General features: G+C 31.1%; 1 protein-coding gene and 1 pseudogene across 1 annotated transcript; both read right to left on the bottom strand.

Moving 5' to 3' along the window:
• Positions 1 to 6,858: 6,858 nt before the first annotated feature.
• Positions 6,859 to 7,824, bottom strand: LOC129304425 (vacuolar iron transporter homolog 2-like). Its single transcript, XM_054944070.1, has one exon. The coding sequence runs from the start codon at positions 7,707 to 7,709 to the stop codon at positions 7,041 to 7,043; it is 669 nt and encodes a 222-aa protein (XP_054800045.1). The 5' UTR covers positions 7,710 to 7,824; the 3' UTR covers positions 6,859 to 7,040.
• A 5,315-nt stretch (positions 7,825 to 13,139) lies between these two features.
• Positions 13,140 to 14,726, bottom strand: LOC129304532 (benzyl alcohol O-benzoyltransferase-like; annotated as a pseudogene).
• Between the last annotated feature and the right edge of the window lie 1,027 nt (positions 14,727 to 15,753).

Genomic DNA, 15,753 nt, shown 5'->3' with positions numbered 1-15,753 from the left:
TATATTTTGAGATGCTAAATCTCTCAAAAATATCTTATATTTTGGGATAAAAGGAGTACTATAATAGTACAAATATCAATGACACATATTTTTCTGATTCTATTGATAAGTCGCTCCCAACATATTTTATTAAAATAAAAAAACCTTGAAATTCATTAATTTTATCTTAAAATTTAATAAGTTTTTAATTTTACTCTATTAAATGTACATCACAATATTTTTTTAATAAAAAAATTATATTAAAAATTTAATGAGATGACTTGTATATAAAAAAAAATTATTTCTCCCTTATAAATAGGGTAAGAGGGATTATATAACTAGAGTTGGTAAACGGGCGGGCCTAGCCCATATGGGCTCGGCCTTTATGGGCCCGGCCCTTATGGGCCTAGGCCCTAAAGCTCGATTACCCCAATTTTATCCTAAAATTAAAACCCGGCCCTTATTCATAGGGCTCAGGGTCGGGCCCGTAAGCCCAAATAAGAATAAAATAAAATAAAATAAAATTTAATATTAAAATTTATTTAGAATATTTTAAAATTTAACATATATCAAATCAAAGTCTCACATAATCTAAAAAATAAACAAAAAATTTAAAAGTCCAAATAAGATGAAGGCAAACATCATCATCAATCCTAATCAAGATTTCCCTCATTATCATCCGTAAATAAAATATTAAAACCCTCAGATGTAGGTCCACTTGTGAAAGATGGAGGCGGAGGCTCAATATTAATTATTTCTGCAACTTCTTCATCATCACCTATAATAATTATTAATTAAATTATTTTATTATCAAATATATATCTATACATATATCATAAGATAAAATATAAAAATTACTATAAAATGGCACAAAATAATTCAATCAATTATTAGTACAAAATACAAATCAATGTTTGCGCATTATCTGAAAAGAGGTGAAAACAATACTTTGTGAATAGTAAAACAGGTTTCATGAGCTGCCCGGGCCTGAGCCTTTTTTTTTAGGGCTTCAAAGGGCCGGGCTTCGAAGTCCGGTTACTCTAAAAAATGTCAAATTTTTAAGCCCAAATTCTTATTAAAACGGACTTAAACGGGCAGCCCGTCAAGCCCGACCCTTATTTCGGACTCTATATATAACAAGGGTATAAGGGAATTTTTGAATGTCCCGAAGCAATGGTCTCACTTATTATCTCTTGGTTTACACGGCCTGACGGCCCTGTCTTATATTTACTTATTTAGGCACTTCATCAACACTAACATTTGCATGATTGGAGGGTAAAATGGAAATTTCACACAACTCCTAGATGAACAGTGACATACCCAATGCCTTCAATTATGGAAATTTTCCCGTACCGTTTGACTCTTTCCTGTAGCGTTTTCACACCTTTCCAGCTTTGGAATCAAGTGCCCGTTGCCCCAAAAAATAAACGATGAAATCCTTTGCAAATGAGAGCGGAACAATCTTTCAAGGAACCAACCAAGCACCCTATGGATCCCCATTCTGATTCCAATTTTAAAATAATTAATAAACATTGAAATGAAATAATCATTATTAACCCTTAATTATTTAAAATATATTTTGTATATGTTCATTAAAATATTGAAATCTTTATTTTTCTTGCAAAAAAAATAATATATTGATATATTTGAAAAGGAAGTGATGGGAATGAGTTCATAGCAAATATAAAATCTATTACCAAATAATAAATATTAGTCTTTTCTGATAAAAAAATAAATAATTATTACTCCTTCCATTTCAAATTATAAAACACATTTAAATAAAATTTAACATATCAATAAATCTCATTAAATACACTTAACAATTTTATCTTTTCAAAATAAAAATATAAATTTTTAAAAAATATTAATTATTTAATATATTAAAAATAAAATGAATAAAAATTAATTATAAAAAAATAATAATATTTAAATTAATGTATTTAATGAAACATTAATTTATTTAAAATATTTTATATTTTAAAATAAAAAATTTATTTAAAAACAATTTATAACTTAGAACAGAAGGGGTAATATTTTGGTAATATTTTTTTAGGTCTGCTCACCGCTTCTCGAGAAAGCCTTTACGTCATTATTGATAAGTCTCATCTCTTACTTAACCCCTTTAATTAATTCAATACCTATCTTTTACCGGGCTCACGGTTTCATATTAATACTCAACAAATTCATATAATTTAAGGATTTTATTAAGTATAATAATTATATTTAAATTAAAAAATATGATAAAATTATTCTTATAATTAAAATAATTTTATTTCACGAAAATAAAATTTGATCAAGGAGAAATTTTAAAAAAATGTGATAAATGTTTCTTGAATTTTATTATTCTCTTATAAAAACAATATAATGAAGAATATAACAATTTTTCTTATAATTAAAAAAATTCATTGAAGAATTATTTTTCCTCATGTCATAACTGTCCATTTTATTGAGGTAATTTATTTTTATTTTTAATTATTTGAAGAAATATTCCTTATTATAATTCACTAGATAGATGTTGCTTATATTTTTTTTAAAAAAATATTATCCATATTTAAAGTTATTGATTATGAAGGAGAATATAATATAAAATTTTTAAAAAAATATTTCGCTTTATTCAATTTGTTGGTTTAAATATAAGTAAATTTGATTTTTTTAAATAAAATTAATAATTTAATCACCCTTCTATTATGTTATTAGTTGTAGGTTAGAGGCGTCTTGTAATAAAAAATAAAGAGAATAGCGCGCCCAAAAATAATAAAATTGAAGAGAATATTTTGAATTATTTTCTTGTGCAGGACCTCGAGGGGTAGGATTCAGGTTAAAGAATTTATTGGTCTTTTTTTTTTTTTTTTGCCAAAAGGATTTTATTGGTTCAAATCTAGCATTAATACATATTTGTACACGTGTATGGACGTGTGTCTTCATGTTATATGGGAAGGGGCCACAGAGTTTATTTATTTGTCTCACTTTCGGCTTTGCTTTTGTCTAGTGCCACTCCCATTGTACTCCGGTCAGCTTAAGTTAGTCAAAGTTTCATACTTACGTGTCTTCTACATGCTGATTTAATATAATATTATGATAAAATATGCACATACCATTATTGATCACAATTGGGGGCAGAACCAGACATTGTGTGGGGGGATTTTTAAAAATTAATATATTAATTAATTTTCAAAATGAAAAGTGACATCACATACACTTTTTTTTTAAAAAAATTCGCTTTAAATATTCAAAATAATTTTAATTAACACTATATACAAATGAAATAAAAATAAATAACTATTTAATTGAAAAAAAATAATGTATATATTGTAACGTCCTGAGTTTTGGAGCCTAGAAGCTCAATACTATATCAAAATTCAATAAGCTACTAAATCTAAGTAATCAAGAATCTCATAGGTGCCCTGAAAAGATAAAATAGTTCACATGGATCAAATTATAATTTTAAAGTCTTCATGGAAAAAAGTGTGATATTTTTAGAGACTTTAAAAAAGTGTCCGGAATTGAGAAATAAGCAAATTGAAGTTCAAAAGTTGTCAAGATGGGCAAAAGGAAATAAATAAGACTTAAGAAGGCGGTGGCGGAGCCATATGTTAGTGAGGTGGGAGCAAATGCACCCTTTCACTTTGAAAAATATTACAAATATAATATAGAAATTTTACAACTTTACGTCCCTTATTCTTGATCTTTTACCCCTTCAGACTAAATAAAAGTTTTTGGGTTCAAAAACTTATTAAATATAAAATAGTTTAATGATTTATATAAGATATAAAGAGTATATTCAAATAAAAGATCATATCAACTTGGTCATTATAATTTTTAAGAAGAAAAATGATAATTAATTAATTTATGTTACTATAATTTTAGTCCTATAATATACTTATTTTTTTAAAAAATTAATTTTTTATTAAATTATCTTGCACCCTTTAGTTTTGGGTCTTGGCTCCGCCGCTGTAAGAAGATAATGGAGATATCTAAAATTAGTTTTGGAAAATAATTAATAAGGTTGTCATATCAAACAAAAGTAGAGTTATTTGACAACTTTATCCTCATGTGCTAAGTCTCTTAGAGAAGGATCACAATTAGATCCTAAGGATTATAGTAGATTCAAAAAGAGGTCAATGAGATCATGGTTAGATCTCAAGATCACAATTAGATCTTATGGTTGTAATATACCTCGTAAAATATTACTAAGCCATAGAGTATATGACAATTCTCTAAAAATACAATTGAATACAGAAACCTCTTAAATGTGTGTAACTATTTACAAAGAGAATATCCTTGACTATTTCTTAGATAGCTTGATTGTAATTAGGCTAAGAAAGGAAGGAAAAGAAAAACAAGTAAGAGCAATTGCGCATGTATATCTAGGACCAAATGATAATTATTAATGTTTAAGGGTGACTATGTGTTAATAAAAATAATGAGATTGTGAGAAAGTATCCAGAGCTAAACATGAACAAGGGTGAACATTAACTCAAAAATGTCAAGCCCAACCAAGATTAGAATGTAATTTCTAAAAGTTTTGGATCTTAAGATTAACTCATGTTTAATGCCCATGAGAATTTTGATGAGAAAACTAGACACAAAGCTTTCCAGAAAGTTCCAAATCGGGTCCTTTGGACATGTAAATTATGAGTTATGAATTTTTAAAATTAAAAGGCACAGAAGCTTTTCAAAAACAGAGTAAGTTTAGAAAATCATTAAACTGTATCAATTGGCTGAATTAAAGTCCTCTTTCTTATTTTTCTATTGCAAAATGACTTCAAGATCTCTCAAAAGAATTTTAGAGCATCGTCATACAAATTTTTTATATTTACTTGTGATTTTTTGAAGTCCAGTAAAAATTTTAAACTTACCAAATTAGAAGTAGCTCAAAGATTAATTTGTAAGTTCTAATTCATGGGCTTCAATTTCCATTTGGCTTGAATCGTATCACTTCCAGTTGTGTAGGGAAAGTGTTAAAAGTGATGATGTGACATATAATATTAATATTAACTATTGATTTTATTTTTTAGGAGTGAAGATTTGATAAATAACTAAAGTCTTTTAATAAACTAGGAAATTAGGTATTTTATTGTTGTTTAAGCATATAAATAGTGGAGAGGAAGATGTATAATATGTACATAGTAGTGCAGCCGAATGACATTGAGAGGGACCCAATTCTGCACCATTACACTGCTCTGTTTCTTGCTAGAACCTTCAATGTATATGGATTCATACAAAAGTATGAAACAGGGCAGGAAGTAATGGCTCCCGTAACTACAACACAGTTTCGCCCCTGTTCAAAATATTCTTTCGCTGTGAACTGGATTATTTAATAAGAAAAATTTTATTTAAAATCTCTTGACCAAACATGATGAAAAAGAATGCTCTTTAATTTTTGAAACTTCATTTCAGACCAGAAATAGTGAAGTGAAATTAAAATGTTGAGAAAAATAACAAGACTAACCTTCTTTCAAAGTAAAAAAAAAAAGAAAAAAACAACTTCTTCATATTCCCTTTACTTTCACTCCGGGACCCTCTTTCAGTTTTGAACATCAAACAAACCCGCCTCCCTCCACCCTTCGATCCTTCTTCCTCATCTCTGTGGTGATTGTGTTGCTACTCAGATCATCAAAGACTTCTTGTGACAAACCATCAAAGAGTTCTTGCAACATATTCGAATCTTTGAGAAATCTAGAGATTTGTGCTTTAAGATCTGTAATTATGATGAATAATCCTCATGTGTAATTAATTATATATAAGAGTTGATCCTTTAGCTATTCTTAACTACCTATGGTTATCAATTTTGTTGTAGTGGCATAAACTACTCATTTAGATCAATAAACAATTTGATGTAGGAAAATTGACAACTTATTTTCAACGATCACAACATTTGAAATAAAATCAAGATTTAATAATGACACAAACAACTCCTGTAGGTCAACAAATAACTTTATGTAAGGAAATGAATAATTTTAGTAGATAATAAGAGGGGAAGAGTGATAATGAGGTAATTTTGTTTTGCATTGTAATTTCACTTCAATAGTATACCCTTGATCTAAAGTGAATTTTTAGAGTTTAAGGAGCTGTCTTTTTCATTAAGTGTGGTCAAGAGGTCTTAAATAAAATTTTTCTTTATTAATATAATAAAGAGAAAATTCAAAGACTGAATATTACTCCCTTTGTTCAAAAATATAAAGCCTTTTTTAAGAATTGAATGTTAAAAAATATAAAGTATTTTTAATATTTTAAGATGTAATCATTGTTTTTTTTTTCAAAAGCTTCTCTAATGAAAAAAATCACTTTATATTTATTTTAGAGTAAAACACTCTATTAAATAAAGGTCAATATTAAAAGATAATATCAGTTTGAAAACAAATAACTACTTTATTAAGGATATGATTTGATTAAAAATGCTTTATATTTTTTAATAGAGAGAGTATATATCTTATATACATAGGCAAAATTATTAGTAGACAAAAATGTATATATGCCTATCACCATTGTTTTAATCAAAATATGCATGTAGAATGATCCAATTCACCCTCCAAAAAGATTCATAATGACTCATTTTAATCCTTATTATAAGTCACTTATTAAAAGATATAGATGGTCATCCTTGATATAAAACACTTAGTAAAGTATTAATTATACTTTTTCAACATTACTTTTATTTAAATTCATTAATTATAATAGAGAATGTGATGCAAATTTAAAAATTTTGATTTAAATATAAATAAAATTGACAGTTTTTCTTTTTTAAGAGAAAATAAGTAGTTAGGGGTCCTGAATTATATATTAAGTAATTTCTTACACAATTATTATCAATAATCATTATCATACTCTAACTTACATTTAAAAATTCTGTCAACCCCAAATGACGGGTTAAAATCATTGAGTGCTTATCAATATATATATATATATATATATATATAAATATATATAATTCTTTTACATCTTGAGGATTCAATCCTAAGCCTCTCTCTCTCTCTATATTCCGCATCCCAATTATCTAATTAAGCTTACCTCATGTCATGTGATGTATTTATTGTTAATATCATACAAAATATAAATGATCAAACACTGATCAAATCCACAGACTTTGTTAAACCAAAAGTGATTCCCATGGCGATCCACCCTCCGATCAAAATCCTAGAAGACGACTTCACCACCGGTGTTTTCCCCAAAACTGCACCCAACACTCCGAACCCCAACAAGGCCAGGCTCACCACACCTACCACCACCACCAACCTCACCTTGTACTCTTTTATAAACGCCGCCCCCAGCAGCGGCACCGCCGCACCGGCAGCAAAAGCAACCGCCGAGGCCGCCGCTGCGTATAACGGGTTCGGTAACTTTGCTTTGTTCACCTCTTTTCTTTCTCTCTTCAACTGAGCCACCTCAATATCATACTGCGAGTAAACTGACACAAACTCTCCGATCGCCATGCTACAAGCTCCGGCGACTAGACCAGCGACTCCGGTGAGAATCATTGTCTTGGCGTCCTTCCGTACTGCCCCGACTCCCATCATGAGCGACGCTGTGGAGAGCAAGCCGTCGTTGGCTCCGAGAACGGCGGCTCGAAGCCACTGAGCCCTTTGGGTATAGTCGACATCGTCTTTGATATTCCCTTGTCGTTGATCATCACGAAGGTTTCCTTGAGGTGCTTCTATGTCGGAAATGGCGGTTTTTGAAGGGATTGGAGACGAAGATGGGACGATTTGGCTCACCTTGTGATCTGTCATAATTGAAGAGAGTATTGTTTTGATGCTGAAGAAGAACTTAGTGTTTGTGAGATTTTTGAACGAGTGTGTGTGTGGAGGACACACGCCGCCTTATGAAGCTTATTTATAGATATGGACTGTAAGTGTGGGACTTAAGTGGAAAATGAACAAAATATTAGGGTAGTGGTGGCATACGCGGAAGAATCTTATTTATGCTTTCCCATGTGGATGAGTATATATTTGGTTTGTCCATTTAATTGGATTTAGATTCGTGGGGCTATCTCAATTCCTCTTATCCAGTGAATATCCATACTGCCTGTAAATTTTTTTTAATTACTTGAAAATTCATGCTTGACTAAAAATAAATGAAAGGATGACTTAATAAACAACCATTTTATGAAGATATGCCTTTTAGCCATTTCTTTACAATCATGTAAAATTGTCGGAATAAAAGATAACGCTAGAGGTATAAGGCATAGAGAAAAGAGAGAATTGTGATTTGATATTTTCTCTATATTTTTCGTAACATATTTAGCAACCGTTCGATTGAATTGACGATTTTTATAATATCATATAAGACACTTATTGAATGAAAAGATTAGAGACATTCATCTAATCCTTATCTGTGTTGTGGGAGGTCATTGGCATGGATTTCCCCTTTGCCCTTTTTAGATTGTGACTTTTTATTTCTTTTATCTTTTGTTTTTGGGTAATCTAGTATGATGTGAGACTTTGATAACCGACAATATCAAAATATATTGCCAAGGTTTTTTTTTTCTTTTTTGCTGCCTCTTTTTTCTAAGAGATAAAGTTGATGAAATTTATAAGGTGTTATGTAAAAATATCAAATAATTTTTCTCTTTAATTAATTTTATCCTAGAATTTTTAATAAAGATCTTGTGACTTGAACCAAGTTAAAAATATAAATTAATATGGGTATGATTGAAATACTTGATAAGTTTTAGATAAATTAATTCACGTAATAATTTTTCTCAATCGACCTTTGCATAAAGGAGCAGAAGCATTAGTTTCTCTTTTTCCTTCCCCTTTGACTTAAATTTAATTATTTAAGTTTAGAAAAAAGAGGCAGCAAGGGAAAAAAAAAAAACCCTCAGCAGACACTTGTCAATGGATTATATTAAAACACGAGGGAATATATATTAAGGGAAAAAAACACCGCGGGAATATATTGTGATATTGTCGGTTATCAAAGTCTCACATCACACTAGATTACCCAAAAACAAAAGAGTACTTAAATCAAAATTGGGAAACATGGAGGTCGACGTGAGTACTAACTTTAGTCGAAGTTGCAAAAATTTAAAAAACATTGATATTTTATGAACAATTCTATTAGATTTTTTATCTGAAACATAAATATAGGTTAAAATCAAGTATTATAAGCGGAACTCTAGCCGCTAGTTTAAATTTATATAACTATATAATAGAAGAATATATAAGTAGACATGAATTAATAATAAAATTTTGAGAAATTGGTTAAAACATAGACATATTTAATATGCCAGCATCATAGGATAAAGCTCCAAAAAATTCTTCGCGTGTTGATTCAGACAGCATGCATCCAATTCTAAATGTATATAGGAGCATATGAAAGGAACATTTATTAAAGTTTAAATTATTTTTTTGGTCGGTACTTTTTTATTGCGCTGTACTTTTTCTTTCACCTTTTTCATTTTTAAGAAAAGCAATATTTTTAATAAAACTAATTTAGACGACTTTAAAAAAAGATGTGGGAAAGCTAGAAACGTGTTCTTGCATGTTTAAACTTTAAAGGTCCTGTTTTGCTGGAGGCGGTAAATAAGATTCTTATCCTCTTATTTCTTTTATAGACTTTATTATATTTTCATAATTACTATCTAATATTTTTTATTTTTTTTAAAATGAGTACACGAAAGTCTTTTTTATTCTTAAGTTATTTCTAAGAAACAAGAGTAAAAATCTTGTAAAACTTTTAAATTGACTTATAAAGTAAAATGGAGAATTGTTATAAAAATGATAACGTTGATTGCATATATTCTTTCGTTCTTTGAATTATATGGATATATCATGCAATTTCAGATAAGAAAACATGGATATATCATGAAATTTCAGAACCACTTATGTATAAATTATAGTTTTAAAAAGTACATATAATTTGTATAGGAGGTCATGTATGATGTATATAAGTCAGTTCGACATCTTCATCTGAAACATCAAGGCAATGAGATTATGAATCCTTCTATTTATATAAGAGGGTTTAGCATTACCCAAAATATTAAAGCTGACAGTTTATAACCTTTTTATTCCGCTTATGTATGCCTCTATTTAATTTAGTCTAAATTTATTCGATGTTAAGCTTCTGATAAACCTATTATTTACGTAATTTTTGGGGATTTTTAAACTTAAATATGTCAATTAATTGCGATAAATTAAGGGAAAAATGATTCATATAGCCTCACCAAGTATTATGTGTCGAAATGCAGGAAAGGAAGAAAAAGGACCCAAAAATGAGATTAAAGCAAGAGAATTCATCTTAAAGTCCAAGAATAGGCCCAAGGACTTTCATCCGTGGGCAGATGAAGCATGAAGAAACTCAATTGTGATTGGATGAAAAAGGATCTAGAGTGTGTTCTCACCTCAATTATGTTCGACCGCAGATGAACCATATGCATTCTCAACCTCTCGCGAATGACAAGGGAAAAGATTCTCCCCCTCTGAGCTTCTACAGGGCGTAGACATGCTCAACAGGGCCACGATCATACACAAATGAAAGCCCCACTTGCTTTTCTACCACACGCAGGTGGAGTTGTTCTATGCACTATCGCTTGCAGACAAGAGTGAAATATAGGTGGAAGGCCCAAATTTAAGTGAAATAAACGTGGACCGTCAGTTCAACCTAAAATAGACATAAAAGCATCAAGAGTAGGGCTCCTTGGGGTGTGAAATTATATACATACATACATACATACATATATATATATATATATATATGTAAGCTCTAGAAACACTTGAGGAATGCATGCATTCTCTGGGAGGCAATCTGGAAAGTTGAGTACAGAGCTTCAGAGCGTTTTGTCTGATCTGGGACTGGTGTTCTATTCTCATCTTTTGTTCTTAACTTGATTATTTGATAGATTCGGGAACTGTTACGGCTGATTAATTACATGTTTAGTTTCTAATTCTCTAGTCAAGGTGTAGCCTGAGATGTTTTTACTCTTTTCTTGCGTTAACATTTATTCCTGTTGGTTTTGGATTTATTGTTTTATGACTTTTTTTGAGTATTTTATCAATTTCCTTTACCTTTTCTTTTGTTTTTAAATTTCAGTTTATATCTAGCCAATACATTCTCCATTCGTGGGATTGCTGGATACATTGAAAGGAGAAGAGAAAGCCTAGACTTAGGAAAGTAATTATAAACAACTAGATTGGGAATAATTTAGGAATTGCTCCTTACACTGAAAGGAGAACAGCAAACCTAGCATTAATCATAGTTTAATGCTTTAATTAGAGGATTAGAATTAGTGAAAACTAATTTAACTTTAATTAAATACAACTTAATTTTTTAGAAGGCAATTAAGTCACTTTCGTTTTAATTGAGTAGGAATAGGTTTGGCAGGTAAGAATAGGATATCCCGATATACTGGTGAACTCAATCAATGGCATTTTGTTATTGAGTGAATCATCACTTAACTCTTTCCATTGTTTTTTTTTTTGAATCATTTCAAGTTATTATTCCATTTTCTCAATTAATTATTATTTGCTGAGATCAATATTCTCTTCTAGGTTTAACCCAAAATACTCTAAATTTATTACTATATCGATTCCATATACTTGCAAGTGCCGATCAGCTCCTTTCTAAACCAAATAAATTAAAATCAAATTCACTTATACTTGATATTTCAATAATCTCATTATTATAATTAGGTTATATACTTTTACTTACATCATGAATATGATTACCGAGCCCAGGCGCTTTTTTTTTTTTTTTTTACCAATGATATTCGGACAAGACTAAAAGTTCCTAAAAGGTTTTTCTTTTTGACCAAATTTTTTTGGTTCTCTTCAAATCATGGATATAATCAGAACTGAACCATCATATGAGTGCAGAAATATTACGTGACATGATTTAACCAAGCGCTCTGATGCTTGACCATCTATCCTTTTGTTGGCTTTGACGTTTCATTACCCCACACGCGCGCGCGCGCGTCCTTGAAAGAAGACATTTTTTTTTTTGTATTTATAAGTCATAATTTATTTTCTGTCATAAATTTGTTCTTCTTCTTCTTGTTTTTTTTTTTGGTATGCCATAAATTTATTCTTTTACTCCCATTAAATTTTGAAAAAAAAAATTATTAAAGTATGTAGTATGTATATGTAATAGAAATAAAGTTAAAAATTTATTAAATTCTTAAAAAGAGTTAATTATAATTTAAACGCTTTTCTTAATTTTGATAAAACCCATTGAAAGTGATGTGTGTTCCCTTGATCACTATTGTAAGAAGCATTCTAAAAGAATTTTTTTTATCTTTAATGTAAGGCTTACTATGAGGTATTAATTACTTTTTTTTAAAGATTACCCCCATATAAACTTATTAACTATGGTAGAGAATGTAATAAAAATTTAAAATTTTTTATTTAAATAAGGGCAGAATTGAAAGTTTATTATATTTTTAAATAAAGTTAATAACTTAACTATTTTTTTTTAGTTTCGATGATATAATTGAATCAAGTGCATTATAATAGAGATTGAAGTGAGGATATATGTATATGTATATGACTTTGCATTATCTAGTATTTTTTGTTGTTGTTATTGTTGGGATGTATTCTTTATTTGCATGATTGGTAGTCAGGGCTGGGCTCAATTTCCAATTCACGTTGGACATGCATGGAGTTACTCCACTGAGTTATGGTGATGATGATTAAATTAATACAAACTACGTAGGATGCAGATGAAAAGTAAAACATGACGTATATAAGAGAAGAACCCAATTGATTATTGTAGAAGAACTTGATTAAAACATGCACAATAGTGATATATGCAAGCTAAGCTAGCTACATGCAAGGAGCTTGATTAATTAATTTATGGGAAAATTATGTATAAGTTTCATGATACGGATTTATTTATAAAAAAATCTCATAAAATTTAAAAATCACAACTAAGCCCTTTGAGACTTGAATATAATTTAAAATTGAAGTGCAAATACAATAATGCCCCAATTAAAAATACGTTACACCAATTAAATAATTTACAACTATTGTATTAATAATTTACAACTATCATTTCAACTTTTTACAAATGTAACTTTACATAATTAATAGCTAAATGTATTATGCATTACAAGTTTGATACTAATTGCGTATAACTACCTCATTAATAATTTATAATTGTCACCTCAATATTTTACAATAATAACTTCAAATACCTAATAATTAAACCAATTACTTGTTGCCAACAAAGTTTAAAAATAATTAAACTTACACTTTAATATTTTACAATTGCAATTTCAGTATTTTTAATCGGGATAGTATTATTTTTGTAATCCAAATTTAAATTATACTTAAATTTTAAGAGATTTGATTATAGTTTTTAAATTTTGTGAGATTTATTTTCCCTTAATTTATTTTATAAGCTTGGTTATTATTTTGGTGAACCTCCTCATCGCATTGGGCTGCAAGTAGAATGGTACCACTATAACTTCCTCTCCTTTTGCATTCTCACACGAAAGATAATAGCTTACTGCGGGGAAGTCGCCAGCCCCGGCCATCGCCGGACCACCGTACACTGCCTTGCCCCATCCAAAATCCACATCTCTAAACCACAGAAGCCATGATCCTACCTTAGTATTGAAGTATGCTGGTCTCTTAATCACCATATGATCAGCTACAGATCGTATATACTCCATAGTCGCCTCAGCTTTTGCATTCTTCACCAGCTCTAGGGCATACCCATACGAATTTTCGCAGAGCTTCTTTGAAGTGGTGACTGCCGCTGGGACCACAAAAGCATTGCCATAATAACCACGCGGCAAAAATGGAGTCTTTGGCTTGCCCTTTATACTGTTTACTAACATTAAGCGAACATCCTCATATGGTTCTAATTGCAGTGCTTGAGCGCGACAACGCCATAGAAATGCTGTGAGGACTTCAAATCTAGTATGGTGACCAGTATAATGGGAAAACAATTGACGGATGTTCTCTAACTCTTTGGGTCCGAAGAATGAAGAGTGATATCCTTAGGAAATTCCTCGTCATCAAACTCATGATGCATGCATGTGATTCGAGGTGGGTCTCTGGCATTTAATATCTCTCTATGCCACACAGGTAAAACAGAAGGTTCAGAGAAACCTCGAGCAATCTGTGCCACGGCCTTTAGGAATTGTACTACACCATGACCATCCCTCATGGTGTGGTTTAATCGAAAGGCCAAGATGAAACCACCACACTTGAGGCGTGTTACCTACATCAGAATATGCAATGATTAGTAAGCACACTTACACCAAAGATTCTCACCCATGAGAAGATTAGGTGAAATAAGACCTGTATGAGCAAGAGGGGACAGTTAATGATTCCTTCTGAACCAGGGACGTTGTAGAGGAGGTCATCAAAGGAGGCAAATGGAGGTTGAAGAGGGTCACCGAATTCTTGAAGAGTGATATCTGCCTCAGCTTCAATGAAGATGACTCCTTCTCCATTGCAATCTACCATAAGTTTCGACCAGGACCTTCCTTGAGCCGACCTGCAAATGGATAGTAAAACACTAGAGCTTGAGCCAGAGCCTCCTTGATGAGTTTCGCAGGGTCCTTGCCTTTCATGGAAGGTTCATGACGATAAAAGTGTACCACGGGGGCTTGAAATCGTAAACCATCTTGGTCATCTATGTCTGAGAGTAGCTTCATCTCACGGGGGGTGGGCTTTGCCGGAGCTAACAGCTCTGGTTGCCGCCTCCTCACAATAAACGCTGCATCACCGGAAAAAGTAGGTTGAACATGAACCATAGTGCCAGCTAGTAAAAAAGCAACTATGGCAAAGCTCTTTTGAGAAGGGTTTATTTTGGAGCTTGTTAGCAATATTTGCAATGGTTAGGACCATCACATATTATATATCGATTTCCCTCACTTATATGTGGTTCTTTTAATTTGTAAGTTTCCAACAGAATATAATGAAATGTTTGAAAATGTGGTTGCACGTGATCTTCAACCAAATTATATCGAAACGGAGTTCCCTCGCTTTTATACGGAGTTCACAGAAAAGGAGAGAGAAGATTAAAATATCTTGTGCATTGATAATTAGGAATTTCTGCAGGTCTACTCGTTTCTTTAAACTCATAATGCGTAAAACAAAATTGAAGTCTTGTTATGATTTTACATTGATTTGTTAAATCTTTAAATTTAATAATAAGGACTAATCTATCATAACATGACGAATCAATATAATATTTAAATTTTTGTCGGAAGAAATGCCCATCACATTTAATATTGTCCGATCATATCGTAAACAAAATTGCCCAGTAAAATACAAGTGCACAATCAAAAATTAAAAGGAAGAAAGCTCTCAACTTTGCAACCCACCATCATCGGTCACCCTCAGGCCTCAAGAAAGCAACCATGCACCATAGAGCTCACCACCTTACCGCCATAGAACCACCACAATGGAGCAGCGGCGACCATGGGAGAGCAATTAGCAGCGGAAAGGGTTGTCGGAGAGGGTGACAGGAGGGCAAAATGGCCAATAGATAAGATAGTTGAGGATATAATTGTCCCAATACACAACTCAATTTAGCCTAACATTCAACACTTCTTGCACCTCCAACTCCAAAACAATTGTTCTCAACTTCAACTCTTCGCCAATTCAAATCCAAACATTATATATCCAATTCCCTTACTTAACTGGCAAAGCATATATATGTTTTTAAAAGTAAACGTTTCCTTGTTAGGTATGTTTATTTTTATCCCATCCCCGTTAGTCTGGTTTCATTCCGATCCTGCGTGGATGGGTCATCTATCCCAACCAAAAAAATATATTCGGGGCAGGATGTCTTGTTCTATCCCGAGTATGTTGTTATATATAT

Source organism: Prosopis cineraria, unplaced genomic scaffold (genome assembly GCF_029017545.1).
Source record: "Prosopis cineraria cultivar Desert tree isolate PC_DT_omini unplaced genomic scaffold, ASM2901754v1 PC3, whole genome shotgun sequence".
In the NCBI taxonomy this organism is placed as follows: Eukaryota; Viridiplantae; Streptophyta; class Magnoliopsida; order Fabales; family Fabaceae; genus Prosopis; species Prosopis cineraria.
The sequence above is the reverse complement of the archived record's forward strand: the minus strand, read 5'-3'. Positions and strand labels throughout refer to the sequence as shown.

Coding starts and splice junctions, on each gene's coding strand:
- LOC129304425 (XM_054944070.1), bottom strand. CDS start 7,709: ATGACAGATCACAAGGTGAGCCAAATCGTCCCATCTTCGTCTCCAATC.